Source organism: Mycteria americana, chromosome 2 (assembly GCF_035582795.1).
Source record: "Mycteria americana isolate JAX WOST 10 ecotype Jacksonville Zoo and Gardens chromosome 2, USCA_MyAme_1.0, whole genome shotgun sequence".
Lineage (NCBI taxonomy): Eukaryota > Metazoa > Chordata > Aves > Ciconiiformes > Ciconiidae > Mycteria > Mycteria americana.
In genome coordinates, this window is record NC_134366.1 from 162,641,075 (window position 1) to 162,660,988 (window position 19,914).

The 19,914-nt window shown below is 42.3% G+C and overlaps 1 protein-coding gene across 1 annotated transcript in view; it reads left to right on the top strand.

Annotated features, from left to right (window-relative positions):
- FER1L6 (fer-1 like family member 6) overlaps positions 1 to 19,914 on the top strand; it is a 136,233-nt gene that overhangs the window by 81,314 nt on the left and 35,005 nt on the right. The window contains exons 12-21 of the mRNA XM_075495478.1: positions 2,429 to 2,537; positions 4,333 to 4,513; positions 8,449 to 8,569; positions 11,517 to 11,617; positions 12,271 to 12,361; positions 13,155 to 13,274; positions 14,992 to 15,144; positions 16,486 to 16,672; positions 17,288 to 17,412; positions 19,365 to 19,499. Of these exons, the coding sequence (XP_075351593.1) occupies positions 2,429 to 2,537; positions 4,333 to 4,513; positions 8,449 to 8,569; positions 11,517 to 11,617; positions 12,271 to 12,361; positions 13,155 to 13,274; positions 14,992 to 15,144; positions 16,486 to 16,672; positions 17,288 to 17,412; positions 19,365 to 19,499 (1,323 nt within the window). The remainder of the gene's footprint in view (positions 1 to 2,428; positions 2,538 to 4,332; positions 4,514 to 8,448; positions 8,570 to 11,516; positions 11,618 to 12,270; positions 12,362 to 13,154; positions 13,275 to 14,991; positions 15,145 to 16,485; positions 16,673 to 17,287; positions 17,413 to 19,364; positions 19,500 to 19,914) is intronic.

Here is a 19,914-nt window from a genome sequence, read left to right on the forward strand (position 1 = left end):
AGGAAGAAAAATACTCTCATAACCAATTTTCTTCCCACTTCAGTATGTCATTGATCAAAATTTTGGCTTTTGTAGTGGGAGTCCCACCTCAGTGCTTAAGGCACTCGTGTCCTTTATTAGATCTGATTCTTGGTCTTTTGACTCCATCTCTACAAGTAAATAGGAGAGGAGAAATTGTTCTTTGGTCTTGAGGCCTAGCCTTGACAAGTGCTCTTCCTTGGCCTGTGCCCTGGCATTGCCAGCACAAGTGCTAGCTGGAGCAGGTCAAGGAGTGTGTTAGCAGAGAAGTGGCATGGGTAATTGCAAGCCAGTTGTGTGAACCTGTGCCCTGGTCTTGCTTCACATACTCATATAGTTGTAAATTGCCTCTGACCCTCAGTTCTTCTCTGAAGATTGTAATAGAGGTGACATGAGACAAAATTTATTTCCATATAGATTTTTCTTTATATGGAAGAAGTCCATTATTGTGAGTGGCTCAAACACTATGGTCTTAGGTGCTAGCTAATACCCCAGGTAGAGGAACAAACCCTGCTGTAACACAAATACATATTAATAGTAGTAATAAGGATTTATTTCTGGCTACTGTGCCTTGGTTTCAAATACAGAATGAGTAAAAAGCAACAACATAATACAGTGATGCTTGATATTCTTTTGTTTTTGACATTCAGCAATATTTCTTGCTACAGTAGACACAGTAATTGTGTTACAACTCTCTGAAAGGAAAAGCAGGAACTGGAGACATTACAAATAAGGCGAAAAATGTCTCATAGAGCCTCTGAGACAACAGAGGCAAATTACCCAGCCCCGCAGCACAACTTTATTGACCTATTCCAGCAGCAAGAAGACATTAAACATTTGCAATTTGCTTTCTTTATAATGGCAGATAGATGTGTGTGTCATAGTCTCTGAGCCTCAGCTTTATTAGGCACCCTATGCTCTGGGTTCACACTGAATATAATCAAGGTGCAGGGAAGCTAAAGCTACTCTGGAGCTGCAGTCCATGGGGTTAGCTTTAATGTGTGATGCTGCTAATCTTTTCACTGAAGACCTATGCCCTCTTACTGTGTATAGCAGAGGTTTTTCAAAATGAAGAGATCATGGGCTGTGTCGAAAGCTGTTTCTGCTTTGCAAAAGTCAGGGAAACAAATATTCATATACAGCTGATGGTTTATTCATTGCCTCACTCTGTTGCAAAAGAAGCTAGTACTGATCTTGCCTAATGGGCTTCAGCATGCTGGTGTCCATGCTGTGAAATGAGTAGGGTTTGCATTGGAGAGATTGTGGAAGTCAGGGTGTAAATTTGGGGAGAACTCAAACCATAAAATATATCTCCTTTGACCTTAGTCTTGGTTTGGGGCTAATAGCTTGTTTTGCTAATGACCCAAGAGTGCTAGCAGTGTTAGCTGGCCTTCCCTGACTGAGAGTGTGTGCCAGGGACAACCAGATGCTGGGTCTCCAATAGGTTTAAACAGAGCCTAGCAGAGCCTTAAAACTCTACGAAAGGTCGTTACACTTTTCAGGGCGTGCTGCTGTGCTGAGACCCTTCGGTTCCTGTGCTTCCAAATACTGTCAAAAGCTGAAAACAAGGTTACTGGGTTACTGGTTTCCGTGCTGTGATGCCAGGGAAGGCAAAGAGCAGAGGACTGCACACACCCCCCCCCCCTCCAGTGAGACCCCACCTTTGGGCCTGTGGTTTAAAACACAGCAGGATAAAAAAAATGAAGGACTGCTTGGTTTCAGTAGGCTTTTGCACAGGGCTGCCTTCTAAAATGCGGATACCAGAAATCTTTGTGTCTTACTGGTGTCACTGGGAGCTGAGCATCAAACTCTTGACTTTGAGCAAGGTCAAAGTCTTGATAGTACAAACACATGGGCAGTAGGTTAAAGTCATCCTGGGGAAAGCAGAGCTGGGTGAGCGCTCCCCTGCCTGGATGCATTACGATGGCAGCATTTACTATTGCAAGGCAAAGGAAGACTAGTGCTCACTGATAAATGACTTGTATCGGGATGGTGATATTTTGTTGCTGTTGCACTAAAAGAGTGCCCTTAAATTGCCCTTGAACTGCCGTAGATGTATAGTTTGAATGATGGTATAGGAGCATGTGAAGATACTGAAACCATTTAATAGCGACTACTGGTGAGGCAGTGTATGAAGTGAGGGGTAATGACTTTTATGTAACCAGTTATGATATAACTGGACACTGTTGACAAGACCAAAGTCACACTGGCTTATCTCTTTTTCCAATCGTATCAATTTCTCAGAGAAGAGGTATTACTTCTTCCTACAAATTGTGCCTCACTGACCACCTCAGACCAATAGATCTATGACAGTAACGCGGCTGCTAGAGACTTATAAAGACTCCTCTGTGCTGTAAAAAAGAGTAGAAGGTAAAATAAATGTCATTTTCTGCCTCCTTTTCTCCAATAGATCTATGAAGAGAAACTTGACGAATTCCTCCTCTTTGGGACATTTTTCGAAGCCACAATGATTGACAGGAAGGTGGGGGACAAGCCAGTAACCTTTGAGGTTTCCATTGGTAAGTGTGTTAAGCTCTTCTCCAAAGCAGAGAGGGAGTCTCAGGAGCAAGGGTGTGCTACGTGTTATTGACAGCTGTGTCTTAGAGCTCAGGAGTCGGCTTCAGAGTAGGGCTTACATTTGAATTAAACCTTGATCATAATTTCTCTGGATAGCAGTCAAGCTGGGCATACTGATGCCTAGCTGTCTCTACTCCCAGATGCCCTGTATTAATACAAATCCTCTCACCCACTATATACAGCAATTCACCCAGTAGTTAGCCTCCTAATTTCTTGGGAGACCAAACTAAAATAATTTACTTCAGGGCAGAGTTCATTCTGTGGTGCCCATTGCAATTAGTCCCTGGCTGTGAGGAAGCCCCTTTGCAGGGAGGATCCATGTGGACCATCTTGGCCAACCCCGTTGAGTTACATGTGGGTCTGTGAGTGTTGCATGGGGGTGATGTACAGCCAAGCCTCAAAATGCATGCACCAGCTTGTCCTCTAAGATCCTTCTGGTAAGTCCTGTCCTCTTTCTGAGTAAAGCAGGACTGTGCTGCGTGAGGGACCTCCTCATGGTGGAGATGAATTGTCCCCGGGAGCAGACTAAAGAGAAAATGAAGACATTTTAATGAACATTGAGTGGATATTTTCAAAGCAGAAGAAATTTCCCTTAAGAGAGAAGCTTGAATTGGTCTCATTTCCCTTGCAGGGTTTTGCTTATCTCTGTACTAGCTCCACGTAGAGTCCAAGTGCACAGTAGCACCCTGGCACTTCCCATCTTTGTGCTTGTGTACCTGAGTGTGCTCAACTGTAAGGCTATGTGTACAGGGAGAGCTGTCTGTGACAAACAGGGCAATCAATGAGTGGTATTGATTCCTGATGAAACTTAGCAAGAAGCAGACCTGAGAAAGACAAGAAACTCATTTGTATAGTTGGGCAAGAAATTATACTGATTCTTGTCAGAATTAATACTAACGATGAATCTGGCTCTGAATTCTGGACCTGAAGATCTACCAGCTACCTGTGCAGTTGAAATTTGGATCCAAATTTGGCAAATGGCCATTATTTACATGAAAGGCTGAACCAAAAGTCCACATCAGGATGTTGTATGGTGTGATTCAGCACATCCTTCTCCTGCAGGGAATGTTTGCTGCCTGTCTCTAATAAAATCTGTAATTACCAGTCTGATGGATGCACCTCTTTCCCAGTGCTGATAATTGCCCTTTAGGGCAAAATCCTGTCAGAGAAGATGGCTGTACCATTAGCAGAGTTGTCTGGCATTAGGCTTGAAGCTGGCACCTCAAAGTATTGTTATTACTAACTCTGCAACCCTACTATGCAAAATTTGCTTGTCTGAAAATAAGCTTTAGCAGTCTTAAGATCAGACTTTGAAATTATCATCCGTATGTTGTAAAGAAGACATACATTTGCTATGTAAATCAAACATGTATCGGGGCTCCTGGGTCTAGAAATATCAACAGCAGTATTGTTTTTGCTTCTGAATTTCTTTAGCAAAAGCAGAAGGTCCTGGGGGCCAGCAACCAGAAGATCACATCACTTAGTGATAGGGGTAGTATACGAGGTATATATCACATAGGGCAGGTAAGGAAGCACTGTCCCGGAGTCTGAAAAGTCACTGAGACTGACATACCCTGTCAGGACCTTTATAAACTGTGGTATGGCCAGAACAGCTGATGAACAGGAGGGGACGAAGATTTTCCACTGGTATGACTGGTCTTTCTCTTTTTTTAAACCTCATTCAGGTTTACCACCTCCAAGCTAGTCATCTCTTCACTTGTAATCCTGTGTCCCTAGGTAACTTTGGAAATATTACTGATGGGGTGCCAGCAGGAGCTGGAGGGAAAAAGAAGACACATGATGAAGAAGCAGAAGAAAGCCTGCTGCATGAGGGGGAGGATGAAATTTCTTATGACCTTGGAGTACCCCTGATATCCACCACACCCCCCGAGAAGCCACTGATCACAGGTGGGAACAGGTGAGCATCTGTGTTTCAAAACCTTATCATGCAGGACTCTGGTTCCTATTTTATAATTCTGTGGGACTCATTAATAAACAGGTTGTGTGGAACTGAGACTTTCAAATCCTCAGTTACATCTTTCACAACAGTAAATTTTCTAGGCACCACTGAAGTGAATGGGCTCTGAGCCATTTTACACTCATCTTCTGATCTTGGCCTCATGGGCTCTTGAACTTCTGGTGTTTCTAAAAGGGCTGCGTTATACCAACTATACACTGGAAAGCTATAGGAAAGTGCAACTCCTTCAGCGCTATCCCTGGTTTAGGGTCCCATACTCTGATCACAATTACATCCACCCAGTGACCAGCTCCAGAAGCAGAATAACACATCAAAAATATTGAAATCTGGTCAAGACAAAGTCAGCTTCCCAGAACACTTTCCAGAGCTAATAATTATAGATGTAGACTTAAATAGCAAGTAGTAACAGAAGTAGGAGGAAACAGTCCTTGAAAAAAAGAATGGAGCAATGGATGAAAACATGCAGAATAGTTCTTCTAAATGGCCTTGTTTATAAACAGAAGTGTAAAGGTTTAATTCATTTCAAAGATGCTAATAAAAAAGAAATCTTTTCTTTGTTGCTTTGGTAGGTAGAATGATCCTTGATATTGCTGAATGCCAAGACTAGATGGTACCTCTTTCTTTAGAAGGCCAGGCACTGCCAAGCAGTTTATAGATATAAGGACCAGGTGGGAATTATCAACCTAGATCTGTTTGGTTTCTGCACCTCCCTAAAGTTAAAATGTACTTTCATCCTCTCTTACAATCAATGGCTCAGTCAGATTAAATAAGAGCTAGAGGAAGAAAACAAGAATGAAAATACCATGGTAAAAATTTTTGTTTCTGCAGCAAATAAATAAAGAGAAGGGGGAAAAAAACAATGTTTGACAGAAAGATAATTGCCTCTTCTCATTAACAGGACTGCAGATTTGGGTACATGCTAGGTTATTATTTTCCCTGAGAGACTGTGGGATTTTTAGTTTTTCCCTTAACAGGAATTATATTTAAAGAACTGTTGTAAAAGAATGAATCATTCTTCAAATCTGCTATTTGCTTCTTGGCTCACTCCAATATTAACAAAGTTTTCTCTCCTTAAAGATCCCTTTTCCTCAAATTTATGTAAAATGCTGTGTCTTTTTTTCCCTCCTATGCTATCTAAAACAGTTTGGCCAGCCACATATACCAACTAATGACTTTATGACTGTCATCTCATATTGGTATCTTACTGGTCTCATCACTGGATATTTTTTTATTAATCAGTACTTAACGTGATATCCAATAGTTTAGATAAACTCTGCATTTTAGAATCATAAATGAACAATAGAATACAATAACAAGAGTCCATTTTGGAGATTAAAACCACTAATTAAAGGAGCAGGCAGAGCAATAAGACTTCTAAAGCAGACCCCATGAAATTGCCAGGAATTCTCCACATTTATGTCAAAATATATAGCAAGGATAAGCTAACACTGAAAAAGTGGTTCCCCCAAATTCTTATAGAGGGAATAATAGACATGAAAGTTCAGTTTTCCATGTGAGTTATTTCATGGCTATATAATTTTCTTAGTAAATCCCATGAAAAGACTCATAAGTGCTATGAATTTCAGGTTAAGATGTTCTGGCATTGGGAGATAATTGAATTGTTTTTCCCTCTTATGAAACCACCAAATTTAATGATTGCCCGAGACCTGCATAGCTCTGCTATGCACCAAATTCAATGGGTAATGCTGACCTTGCTATAGGTTATTGAGGAGAAAGTAAATGGGAAATTCTGTTTCTCTTTTGATATCCCATAGGATATCATATCCCATATCCCAGTAAAATGAAGTTGTAGAGATGGTTTCTGTGGACTTGGCTTAGTGGTTAAACACATGTGCCCAGTTCTAGCTGAAATGACTTAAGGTATCTGAGGCATCCTTACAAGCAAACATGAGAGACCTAGCCCCTTCTGGATGCCCATGCTTAGGCAACTCAGCCTGTTGGGGCTCTGGATTTCAGGAGCAGATAATCAGGACTTTCTAAAAATTTGGCTGTGCTCAGACAGAGAAACCTTGAAATGGAAGAAGTCAAGCCTTCTCTCCATACCAAGTGCACTCTCCTTTCTTGGATACCACAGCCTCTCCCAGAGGAGAGAAAATGGAAAATGCAACCATTTTTTCTGCCAGTTGTTGAACATTACGAAGAGCAGAAGGCTTGGGTAGTTTTATTCTTTATTATTTAGGGAATCAGTTTCTGTGGAGAAATACTGAAGGGTCACAACGCAAGTTGTGCTGGTTTTGACTGGGATAGAGTTAATTTCTTCCATAGTAGCTTGTATGGGACTATGTTTTGGATTAGTGCTGGAAACAGTGTTGATAATACAGAGATGTTTTCATTATTGCCGAGTAGTGCTTACACAGAGTCAAGGCCTTTTCTGCTTCTCACACTGCCCCGCCAATGAGTAAGTAGGCTGGGGGTGCACAAGAAGTTGGGAGGGGACACAGCTGGGACAGCTGACCCCAACTGACCAAAGGGACATTCCATACCATATGATGTCATGCTCAGCATGTGAAGCTGGGGGAAGAAGAAGGAAGGGGGGGACATTTGGAGTGATGGCGTTTGTCTTCCCAAGTAAGCGTTACACGTGATGGAGCCCTGCTTTCCTGGAGATGGCTGAACACCTGCCAGCCCATGGGAAGTGGTGAATGAATTCCTTGTTTTGCTTTGCTTGCCTGCGTGGCTTTTGCTTTACCTGTCTTTATCTTACATTAAATTGTCTTTATCTCAACCCACAAGTTTTCTCACTTTTACCCTTCTGAATCTCTCCTCCATCCCACCGGGGAGGAGTGTGCGAGCAGCTGTGTCGCGCTTAGTTGCCGTCTGGGGTTAAACCACCACACAAGTATACACCAGAAAATAGCTCTCCAGTACAGCCTCTTCTCAGCTGCAGAGTACGTATTGGTGGCATTGGGTTAGAGCCATTCCCAGAAGAACATAAAGCAGTTTTTAGAGCTTCGTATCCATTAAAAAGTTCTCCACTGTCCCACAATTAGTAAGGAAAATGATGAGACCGTTTGGTGTGAAATGCAGTATGGCTGAGCATGGTGTTTCATAGGGCTATAGTATTTATATAAAGGAAGGACAAAGTGCTTATCAGGTATATGGTTTTGACATAGTGCCTACCACAACTCTAATCAAAATAGGCTTTGTGGCAGGTGTGCATTAAAGTCTGCAGAGCCTCTGGTTATGCTGGTGTCTTGCTCATTTTTTTCAGTACAAGACACTCATACAGCTGAACACCCAAAGAAAGCAACATTACAGAAAGGGTCAATATGGCAACTTGGACCTCAGATAAAAAGTGAGAAAAGAGAGAGCAGCAGATGCATTTTATCACTGAGTTACTATGAGTTTAGTATCACTTTTACTAAGCAGGGTCCTGCAGATCAGCTTCTGCCAAGGAATGTCAATCTCCACTAGCTATTGCTTCTGAAAAAAGTCTCTTGTGAAACTACTGTGGTGGTGAGACTCTGCCATGCCTCTCCCACTGTGCAGTGTGTGGAGCCACTGCTCTTGAAGAGGTGATCAGATTTTGATCTTTGCTCCTTTTTGCCTTGTTGCTTCCTACCATTAACAGAATTTCAGTGCATTTCTGCATGCTTCTTTGCCTGGCTTTTCTCCCACCCTGGAAAGCACTGAAACTAGATCCATTGACTTTTTCTCTTCAGGGATCTTGCAGGTAGCATAAGTGATGTTTGTGTTTGTTCTTCCCAGTATTTACTGGTTAGCACATGTGAACACATCCTGCGGTGTCTTCGGTTTCTGTGCTGTGAGAGAGCACCAAACAGTTTTTCTTTCCCGCGCCTCCCCCTGAACTCCTTTCTCACCTTTATGATCTGCTCCATACTTTGTTTTCACAGGAACTACCAGTATCTGCCATATGACGAGAGAAAGCCCTGTATCTGTGTCAAGAGCTACTGGAGCGACCAGACCTTTCGTCTGTACTCTTCCAACACTCTTGAGAAAATGGCGGATCACCTGGTAAGTGGCAGCCGTCCTCTCAGGCCCATGTACTCAGCAGAGTATGTCAGTGAGAGGTCACGTTCCCCAAAACAGGCCTTCAAAATTTCCCCCAACTGCATTCTTTGCTGTTCATTTTGTGAAAGAGTAGCTATCAGCCTCTTCTCTTTTTTTTTCCAAATTGTTTTGATCTGTTAGAGCTAGTCAAGTATTCCTGTCCACAATTTTTTTTTTTTTGGCCATAGAACTGTCTTCTTTTCTCAGAAACATTTCATTCTTTGTAAGAACAGTCAAACAATTAAAATATGAGATAGAGAATAGTTTTGTCTCCTATGGCTCTTCCTCTGATGTCTTCTTGCCCAGACCACATGGTTTAACCTGTGTTTATGCTGGAGACTCTTTAAAGGACACTTTTTGGGTTTAGTTTTCCTAAAAACATTGATAGAGACGAAATGGCATATCATCTCATGGGCAATCACTGTGATGCCCTAGTCATGGTGTTTTCCCATAATGATGTTTTTTTCTACCCTTGTTTAAAGTTGACTATCAACAGTCTCAAGAAAATAGTAGTAGTTTTTTTTAAGTGACTTCTAATGTTGAATATTTTAATTTGGGGCACTCAGATTAAGAGACCGATTCATCCCTCATTTTTCCTTATATGCCTCGTGAGCAACAACACTGAAGTCATATTCATGCAAGGTTGTATAATGAGAAGACAGTGGCTTATAGGCCAATATTTTGAACCCAGGTATTTGAAAATTAAACATCTGAATATATATATGGAGAGATATGTTTGTCAGTGTACCTGAACACCCACAGGCCTTGCTGGAAATCGAGCCATTTATTTTAGTTTGTAAGAACAGACTCCATTTCCCAATGATAACAGCAGGTGTTGCGGTAGACCTTGCATATGGATTCAGGCGCACACTAAACTGTGCAGCAGGAAAACTATGTGCAGTTTTCCTGTGCAGCAGGAGAACTATGATATAGTTGCCATCGCGGAGACATGGTGGGATGACTCGCACAACTGGAGTGCTGCAGTGGATGGCTATAAACTCTTCAGAAGGGATAGGCAAGGAAGGAGAGGTGGTGTGGTAGCCCTGCATGTTACGGAGTGTTTTGACTCTGTAACTCTGTAGAGCTTGATGATGGTGACGATAGGGTCGAGTGTTTATGGGTAGGAATCAGGGGAAAGGCCACAAGGCAGATATCATGGTGGGAGTCTGTTATAGACCACTCAACCAGGATGAAGAGGCAGACAAAATATTCTATAAGCACCTGGGAGAAGTCTCACGATCGCTAGCCCTTGTTCTCGTGGGGGACTTCAACTTACCAGGTGTCTGCTGGAAATACAATGGAGCAGAGAGGAAACACTCTAGGAGGTTCCTGGGGTGTGGGGCAGATAACTTCCTGACACAGCTGGTGAGTGAGCCAACAAGGGAAGGTGCCCCGCTGGAGCTGTTGTTTGGGAACAGAGAAGGCCTTGTGGGTGATGTGGTGGTTGGAGGCTGTCTTGGGCATAGCAATCATGAAATGATAGAGTTTTTGATTCTTGGAGAAGTAAGGAGGGGGGTCAGCAGAACTGCCACCTTGGACTTCTGGAGGGCAGACTTTGGCCTGTTTGGGAGCCTGGTTGACAGAGTCCCTTGGGAGGCAGTCCTGAAGGGCAAAGGAGTCCAGGAAGGCTGGACATTCTTCAAGAAGGAAATCTTAAAGGCACAGGAGCAGGCCGTCCCCATGTGCTGAAAGACAAGCCAGCGGGGAAGAAGACTGGCCTGGCTGAACAGAGAGCTTTGGCTGGAACTCAGGAAAAAAAGAGGAGAGTTTATGACCTTTGGAAGAAGGGGCGGGCAACTCAGGAGGACTACAAGGATGTTGTGAGGTTATGCAGGGAGAAATCAGAAAAGGACCTGGGAGTGTTGGTCAACAGCTCGCTCAATATGAGCCAGCAGTGTGCCCAGGTGGCCAAGAAGGCCAATAGCATCCTGGCTTGTGTCAGAAATAGTGTGGCCAGCAGGACTAGGGAAGTGATCGTGCCCCTGTACTCGGCACTGGTGAGGCCGCACCTCGAATACTGTGTTCGGTTTTGGGCCCCTCACTACAAGAAAGACACTGAGGTGCTGGAGCGTGTCCAAAGAAGACCAATGAAGCTTGCAAAGGGTCTGGACCACAAGTCTTATGAGGAGCGGCTGAGGGAACTGGGGCTGTTTAGCCTGGAGAAAAGGAGGCTGAGGGGAGACCTTATTGCTCTCTACAACTACCTGAAAGGAGGTTGTAGAGAGGTGGGTGTCAGTCTCTTTTCCCAAGTAACAAGTGATAGGACAAGAGGAAACGGCCTCAAGTTGCGCCAGGGGAGGTTTAGATTGGATATTAGGAAAAATATCTTCATCAAAAGGGTTGTCAAGCATTGGAACAGGCTGCCCAGTGAAGTGGTTGAGTCACCATCCCTGGAGGTATTTAAAAGACTTGTAGATGTGGTGCTTAGGGACATGGTTTAGTGGTGGACTTGGCAGTGTTAGGTTAATGGTTGGACTTGATGATCTCAAAGGTCTTTTCCAACCTAAACGATTCTAAAAGTTTAAGGTGTTAACTCCAGCAACTTGCTAAATTTAAGTAGCAGGGCTGGAAACAGAACCAAGGAGAGCTAAAATTTTTCCTCTGACCTACTGGAAAATGTTTCCCACCGACTGATCTTCACCAAAGAAGTAAGAAAACAAAGCTGCTCCAAGCAATAGTAGCTTGGACCAGTAGTTGGAGAGACTGGGTAAAGGTCAAAATAAATCGTGCTGCTGGAGTCTTCTCTCTGCACAGTTCAGGTGTAGTGATATATCAAAGGTCCTGTTCTGTCAGGTTACAAAGTCGCCTCCCTCATTCTTGCTAGTCATACAGTGAATAATGGTGTTACAACACTGGCAGAATGACAAAGTGTCCTCCTTTACATAACAGCTTTTTCATGTGTTTTTCGTAGGAAGAATCATTAGAGCAAGTAAAGGACTTGATCAAGGTTTCAGAGATTGCGGCTGAGGAGAAAATGAAGACGACCCTAAATGATTTTATCAATCAAAGCAGGTAAACATATTTACTAGAGGCATACAGAAAATCAACTTTATATGTTGGCAACAAATTCGAGGCTAGATAAAGAAACTGATGATAATTTAAAAAAGTACAGTAAACCTACTGAGATATATATTTTATTTATTCTGCTATAAAAGCAAAGGCCTTCCCAAATTGCAGTTTCTATTTTTACAGAGAAAATATTTTATTGGTATTTTCAATATTCATTATTGACAGTAGACTACTGCCAATAATTATTTTAGCTTTCTGGACTCTAAGAATAGAACATATATGGGATAAGTAGGATTTAATAAAGTGTGTGATAGACATACTGTAAAGAAGGGCAAGGTTAAGATAAAAACAAAGGATTCCACATGCTGGGATAAATCACCCAGTGGGCTCTGTGTCAGATGGCACGATTGGGCTCAAAATAGATATAAACCCTGATTTCTAGATATTAACCCTATTTCTGTGACATGTGGTGCAGAGTTTTTGGACTCTATTCTTTGAATCTTATAGGTGCTCAGTATTTATTTTAGAGAATTTCAGCATCTCTGTCTTCTGGTTCATGTGCTGCAGCAGGCAGAGAACATTTCATTCCAATGTATTTTAGCAGCTCACATTACAAAAGTAACATATATAAAGAATCTGTCATTCTTGTGTCCTAGGGCCTTCATTACCATTGCTGAAAAGAAGCCCAAAGGGTTGAACTACACTGCTTTGGACAAAAAGAGACTCATGCTGTTCAAGCAAGAGCTGGTATGTGTGTTTCCTCCTTTAAGCTTTGATGCAATTATGTTAACTGAAAGCATGCTGGTTGTATACATTTTAATTTCTATGTGATTGCACCATACTGGAATGCTTTGTAATTAATATGAATATAGTATCCAAGAGTATTTTTTTTAATAAAACCCCGCTGTGCTTAATAAAGAGTTGTAATATACCCTAAAATAATTCAGAACATGTTGTTTTTAAATACAAATGAGACATTATAATAATGAGCTGATTTTTCTTTTTCATACATCTTAAAATGAGACGATGTTGAGTTCAGTGGAAAAACACCAAATTAACACTGCTGTTAGGCATTTATTTACTGTGGTGGGGCTGAAGTTCAAGACTAGTAAAGTCTGGTGTTTGATATTCCTGGACCTAGTCACCTCCTCCAGGGAACCAGTCAGAAGAAACCAAACTGGGTGGAGGTCATCTGAATGTTTATTAGCTTTATTTACTGTTTTGTAGTACAGAATTTGGTTGTGACTTCTGTCAGGACCAAGGCCTGATAATTCTAGGTAGTAATCTCATGTCTCTTGGGACTTCCGTACAGGCAGTATACACACAAACAAAGAGAAAATGGGAGACATTCACATTTTATGTTATTCAGCTCCAAAGAGTTGATCACTTTCTGTTGTGACAAAAAAGGTAATTGCTACCTTGAACCAAGTGTCTCCATCTTCTCTTTTTAACTTGAATCAAAGACTGTTTTCTCCTTCTGTGTCCAGTTCAAACTACTTGATAATGCATAAAAAATACATATTGTCTTTCCTGACTGCAGGAAGCAATGTCCAGTGATGCAAATGGAATTGTTCAGCAGCAGAAAAAGAAGGTGCCACTGGATGAAATGATGCGTGAGACTCAGAGCTTTATAGATAAAATTCGATTCTTGGTTGATGAGGTAATCCACACAGAAATTCAGATAAATTTAAAATCCAGGGCTTGACTTTGATTTTCACACTCCTATGTGAATAATAACTCCTGGCCTGGTTATCCAAAGAGTTCTCCTTTGGATATATGGACCCAATCCTGTTTTGCATTAAATGGAGCTGTTAACAGACTGGGGTAGGGAACAACGGGCTATGTGGTATGGAGAGGATGCGGTACAGATAGTTTTTTCTTCTTCTTTGTTTTTTTTTTTTTAGAAAATAAGGTCATCCCATATGGGTCCTAGTGTTTTGGAGACAGCCTGCTTTCTGGTCTGAATACATGTCTCCACTTGTACGGACACAGTGATTTGGACTGGTATGAGCTCAAGGGTCTCTATACTACACTTCACTGTACAGACACCGCTTAGACATACTATTAAGCCTGAGAATAACAGCAGAATAACCATATTTGGTCAGGCCAAAATCCAGCCAGTGGAGTGCTGTGTGTCTGAGAGCTGTCTGTGCTAGCAAACTAAACAGGACCATGGCTATTTGTCGTGGTTTAGCCCCAGCCGGCAGCTAAGCACCACGCAGCCGCTCGCTCACTCCCCCTCGGTGGGATGGGGGAGAGAATCAGAAGAGCAAAAGTAAGAAAACTTGAGGGTTGAGATAAAAACAGTTTAATAGGTAAAGCAAAAGCCGCGCATGCAAGCAAAACAAAGCAAGGAATTAATTCACTCCTTCCCATGGTCAGGCAGGTGTTCAGCCATCTCCAGGAAAGCAGGGCTCCGTCACGCGTAATGGTTCCTTGGGAAGACAAACGCCATCACTCCAAATGTCCCCCCTTCCTTCTTCTTCCCCAGCTTTATATACTGAACATGACGTCATGTGGTATGGAATAGCCCGTTGGTCAGTTTGGATCAACTGTCCTGGCTGTGTCCCCTCCCAGCTTCTTGTGCACCTGGCAGAGCACGGGAAGCTGAAAAGTCCTTGACTAGTACAGCAACAACTAAAACATCTCTGTATTATCAACACTGTCTTCAGCACAAATCCAAAACATAGCCCCATACCAGCCACTATAAAGAAAATTAACTCTATCTCAGCTGAAACCAGGACACTATTCCCTGGCTCAGAGAGCAAGTGGCACAGCCTGGCATGGTTTGCATCCTATGCCCAAATTCTCTTCCCTTCCAAAACAGGGTGACTGTGCTCACAGTTTCTCCTGGGAACAGCCCCTGGGCTGGTCTTTGCTTCAAACCACACTCAGTCTTTCCTTGGGGAAATGCTATTTGGAGCAGGGCAAGGCCATGCCATGGAGCATCCTCACAAGTAGAATAGATGATCGTAAGCCAGTGCTTGAGTTTGGCCCTGGTCCTTTTTGGTTTGCTGGTATAGATGAAGTTGATGGTATTTCCATGGTAGGTACTTTCAGCTTATGCAGTCTGTGGGTAAATTATTAACTGAGGCAGAGTCATACCCAGATTTTTAGTTTTAGTTTCTCCTGAAATGATTTATAGAGTGGATGCTCCTTAATCACTGTACAAAGCTCTTTACCTTCAGCTGTGCTTAGGAATGGAGGTTTGGACTGCAATGCATGAAGTGACAGCCTCTTTTAGTCCAGGCCACATCTGCCACTCTACAGGAGCCGTGAGGGAATCAGCTCTTGGTAGAGAGTGTTTTAATAAAAAATAACATGGTGGCTCATAGAAAGAATTCAGTTTTAGTTCAGTATTCCTCATCATTTAACAGCCGCAGAATACGGTGCCTGATGTGTTCATCTGGATGCTCAGCAGCAACAAGAGAGTTGCATATGCAAGAGTCCCAGCAAAAAGCATACTCTATTCCCCAGCAAAAGAGGAGAGAGGCAAGGACTGTGGGAAGATTAAAACTCATTTCCTGAAAGTAAGTCTGGGGTGCTCTGCAAACACAGGTAATGCTTGGGGAGCATTTGCTATTCAAATTTCTTCCAGGGATTGTATTTTACAGGCTCATCTTTGTAATGTACTAAAAACGTGTACACGTTTATATCTGCCATCTATTAATGTTTGCTTCTTACATTTATGCTTGTCCTTATTTAAGCACTGTATCATTGCCAGGCTTTTGGTGTATGAGTAATTAATTCTCTCACTACTTGTTATGGCAACTATTAGCATTGTTTATCTATAGCTGTATACATAAACAGATAGAAGAGGTACAGCCTCTTTGCTGGCCAAGATGTCAGAATGCAGCACATGAAAGTCCGGGATGAGACTGGTGAGAGATCAGCAGGCAGCAACCCAGATAACAGGGAAACCTAGGTATTCAGAGGTAATTACAGCAATTATTTATGTTTGCTATTTAAAATGTGCCTAGGTTTGTGCAATGTATGTCCAAAATATTGTTATGGGACAATTCATCTTGAAGGAAAGTCTTAGTGGATATAATCCTACAAAGGCAGTGTGACTGGTAGTACCCAGCGGTGGAATATTATGCAGTGTAATTGTTACTATGGCCATCAGGAAAAGCCCAAACACACAAGAAAATAGTAACTTCATATAATGACTTTTTAGTGTTTTTTCACCTGGAGCTGCTGAGAGCACTCCCATAAAGCACGGCTAAAGAGCAGATAGAAATATCTAAGCTTCTGATAGTTGCCATAGGTAGTTGTTAAGCACAGTACTATTTGCCTGCATGAACAAAAAAATACCATAATTAACTCTCTAGCCCCTTCAATATCAAGAATTACCTTAGGAACAGATAATACCAAACACTGAGCTTAGCAGAGCTAGATGAAGTGGGAAGGGACAAGAAGGAAATAACAGTATTGTTTGTCAAGACTAGTAACATTTTATACTGGAATATGTTTTCTGACCTGCCCAATGGAGTAATATTTTTAGTAATACGTGGGACTTACTATTGGAGACCAGCAAAACTGCATGAAATGGAAGGTAGGCTGAAGTCTGGGAAAAGTAGGGTATCAGCTAGCACTGATATGCTTGCAGCTATTAGGTACCCTGCACAAACCTCTGCATATTAGGCAGTATACTATTTACATAGGCTTTCAACTGAGCAAACTACTCATTTCTTCCTGAAGAGTCACAGAAGTTCCTTGTGCTAAATGAGTCTCAGGGCCACTCACTGTGGAGAAATGCCATTTATCAGCATATCAACTCAGTGAATGCTTCTTTATTTTACTCTGGCTTGCTAGGACTCTGCCGTCTCTCTTTCCTGAGCCTGTTGGTGATGGGTGGATTTTTCCTTCAGTTACCAGGCAAGCGTCCGCTAGGCTGGACCGTGCAGGCAAAGGTGGACATCTACCTATGGCTTGGACCTGCCAGCTATGCCCACAGCATCATGGAGAATTTGCCTGTAGGATATGAGACTGAATTACCATCTAACGCCAACTCAGGGCACAGTGTGGTGCCCTCACCTGCCTACTTGCTGTATAAAAGTAAGGCACTGTTTCTTCTCCATATTAGCAATTAAGAGACATGGCCCCAAAAGCTCTAATTCAGAGGTGGCACAACCTCTGTTTAAAGTAAAAGTGTTCCAAGATGATCACGGCTTGGCATCTTTTCATCAGAAAAGGCTGGTTTCGTTGCCAAGTCATCAGTCCTGCCAGTGACACTTTGCAGATGTCAGGGAAAGAAAGGACCTGTTTGCTTGCAATTTCTATTCCCTGTCCCATGGGTCTGTCTCCTCGTATGGAGGAAGCATCCTCGTAATGGAGGAAGCACCCTCCACCTTGTAATGAGGAAGCATCCTTCAGTTCTCCTGATGAAGCTACCATGTTGAACACCTAGTAGATAAACCAGTGATGGGAGATAAAAACTGGCAGTTAACAACCTTGCGGTAGAGACTTACATCGGACATTGATTTTAAGTGAATACAGAAGTCTTTCTTACACAACTTCTGAGTGTCTCGTGTTTCTTTAGTAAGACAGCACTAGCAACTGTTCCCCTTGTCAGATCCTGGTTGGACAGCAGGTGATGAATCTTCCCTTCCTACCTATGTGCTGCATCATTTCTATGAAGCTGACATTACTGTTTTCTTTGCAATGATGTAGCCCCGCACCTCTTCCAGCTGAGAGCCCACATGTATCAGGCAAGGGGGCTCATTGCAGCTGACAGCACTGGACTTTCCGATCCTTTTGCAAAAGTTACTTTCACATCACACTGCCAGACCACAAAGGTAAGTTCCAAAGTCTCTTTCAGTAAAAGAAAACACAATTTTTTTTCCAATTAAACCATGAAAAGGAAAATTACTGGTTTTGCAAGGAGGTACCTAGCAGGGAAAGTTAGATGTTTGCTGTTAAAGGGCAGCTCTTGACAGTCCACTGCAAGCAAGTCAAGAGTTTAAGTGTAACCCACTACTCTAACATGAGGTGCAGTAGCACTAATTTATTTTAACTCCTTCAGATGTCAGATTCTCTGGGGCTGCTGGACCTTTGCAGCAAGTGAATTACCTTTCTCTACATCTTTTTCTACATGTTTTAAGTTTGGGCTGTTGTCATTGCTTGGTATGAAGATGAACCCCCACAGTTCTCTTTTTTCCTATAGTCTATGCGTGCAACGATTGAGAAAAGAGTGAAGACCTTTATATGGCTTCTGTAGCCATGTGAGCCAGCACAGTTCTTTGCGATGGAATTCAGCAAAGCACACTGGTGGGTTTAGAGTGGCAAAGTTGAAATGAGCTGAAAACAGAGAGGCGTGAGACTTTCTGCATCACTTAAATGCTGCAAAAATGTGCCCATAAGCAGTGGTCTCACATCTCCCTCAGGCATCTCCAGGGGGCAAATGGTCTCCTGCGGACATTTGATGGAGCCTCTCAAGAGAAGGGGAAACCTCTAAAGAGTTCCAGCAAGAAAGGCTGAAGTACAGCCCTGGCAAATGAGCAGGAGGACGGTTCCTCACAGAACACGTGGACTGACTTTCAGAGGTCCTGAGACCTCTACAACTACCCTGGAGTTGAAATGGGACTGGGAGTTCTGAAAGCCGTGCCACAAGCAGAAACCCATTGCTGGGCCAAACATGGTCTTGCTTCAGAAAAAGTGTTTAACCCCCCCAAAAAAACTCCTTCCCCAAAAAACTCCACAGAAGACTGTTTTAATTTAATTAATTCTAAAATTCCTCTGACACCTTCTTTTCTTAGGAAGCAAGTTCTGTAGCATGTGCCTAAGGAAGCAGGAAACAAAAACCTTTCTCTGCTCTAAGTCATAGGTGATGGTGCTGCTTTTGTCTCAAGGATACGAATTGATTTTTTCCTGTAATGTGATTGTAACTTCTAATAAAAGTTGGTGAATGAAGCCAATGAAGTTAGTATTTAGATGCACCAGATTCAGGAAAGCAGAATTTGGCCCAGAAAAAATAGCATTTTATAGGCACGTAAGTGTTAAATTTATTCACTGCCTGAATAAAATATTGTAGCCAATAACTTGCATGTTTTTAGAAGACTGTCAGCCGAAAGCCAATAAACTGTAGTCAAGAGCCTTATTTCCATTCGAAAGAACGATAGCAGGTTATGAGTCATTTTGCAGTTGGCATATTTTTCCTCTTTAAATGTTATCTTTGTTAAATATACTTCCTGCCAAGACGATATAAACATTGTCTATGATGAAATGCCATAAGCATCCACATAAGCCAAATTACAACAAATTTAAAACTACTGATTTATTATGAGTGATATATTAAAATACCTTTTTTTTTAATTATTATTAAGTGTTATGTGTCATTACACTGAAGTAAAAACAAGGTTGAAAAAATGTACCCTGGAGAAGCAAAAACTGGCCTTGGATTAGGGCAAAGGCCTTATTTTAATAGCATTGGACATGTGCCTGCTTTCCTAAACCAACAGCTTTCCTCTGAATTTAATACTGAGCTTTGTCTACACAGACTGTTGGTCATGTATTGATATACTTGTGAGGGGTCTGTGAGGCAAACAGGGAAATGGAGAAACAGGACATACTGGCCTCAAGGCAAAAGAATCATCTTCTGGCTGGGAATAGCTGCTGAAAAATGTGGTCTCTCAGACAAAGAATCGTTCAGGCTGTGGGAAAGGATGTCACCAGCAGATCAGCATGTCCCGCTGAAGGACTCCCAACCAACCAGTTCATAGCTCATTAAACATTTCCTCTCTTTCGTTAGATCATTTCTCAGACATTATCCCCCACCTGGAACCAGACTCTGCTCTTCAACAGCATTGTGCTTCATGGTGATGGAGAGGAGATTGCTCAGTTCCCACCAGAGATCGTCATCGAGCTGTATGATGACGATGCAGTGGTAAACTCTAAATCTTTCTTAGTAAAAACCTGGGCTCTTACATCTTACTGCCGGTGTGAAAGCAAAGCTGTGTCACTGAATAGGCATTAAATGAATGACCTTGCTGAATGGAGCTCACTGTTACAGTGGTTTGCAGTTTAACATCTGAAAAGAGCCCCAAGACTCACTTTATATCCTTGCAAAGCCATGGCCTTGTTTTTTCCCAAGTGAATCTTGCTCCCAAAGACTGGCTTACAGAAATCAGAAGCACCTTGCCCCCACGTCCCTTGCACACAACTGTAAATATTATATCTAAGTCTGGGGAGACATGGATTTATCTCTGACCATGCAAACTCTGACACAGTCTCACTGACTGAATACAGAGCTCAGAAACTTTGGATGCTCTGAAGAGGTAGTAAGCACTGAGCTCTTCCAT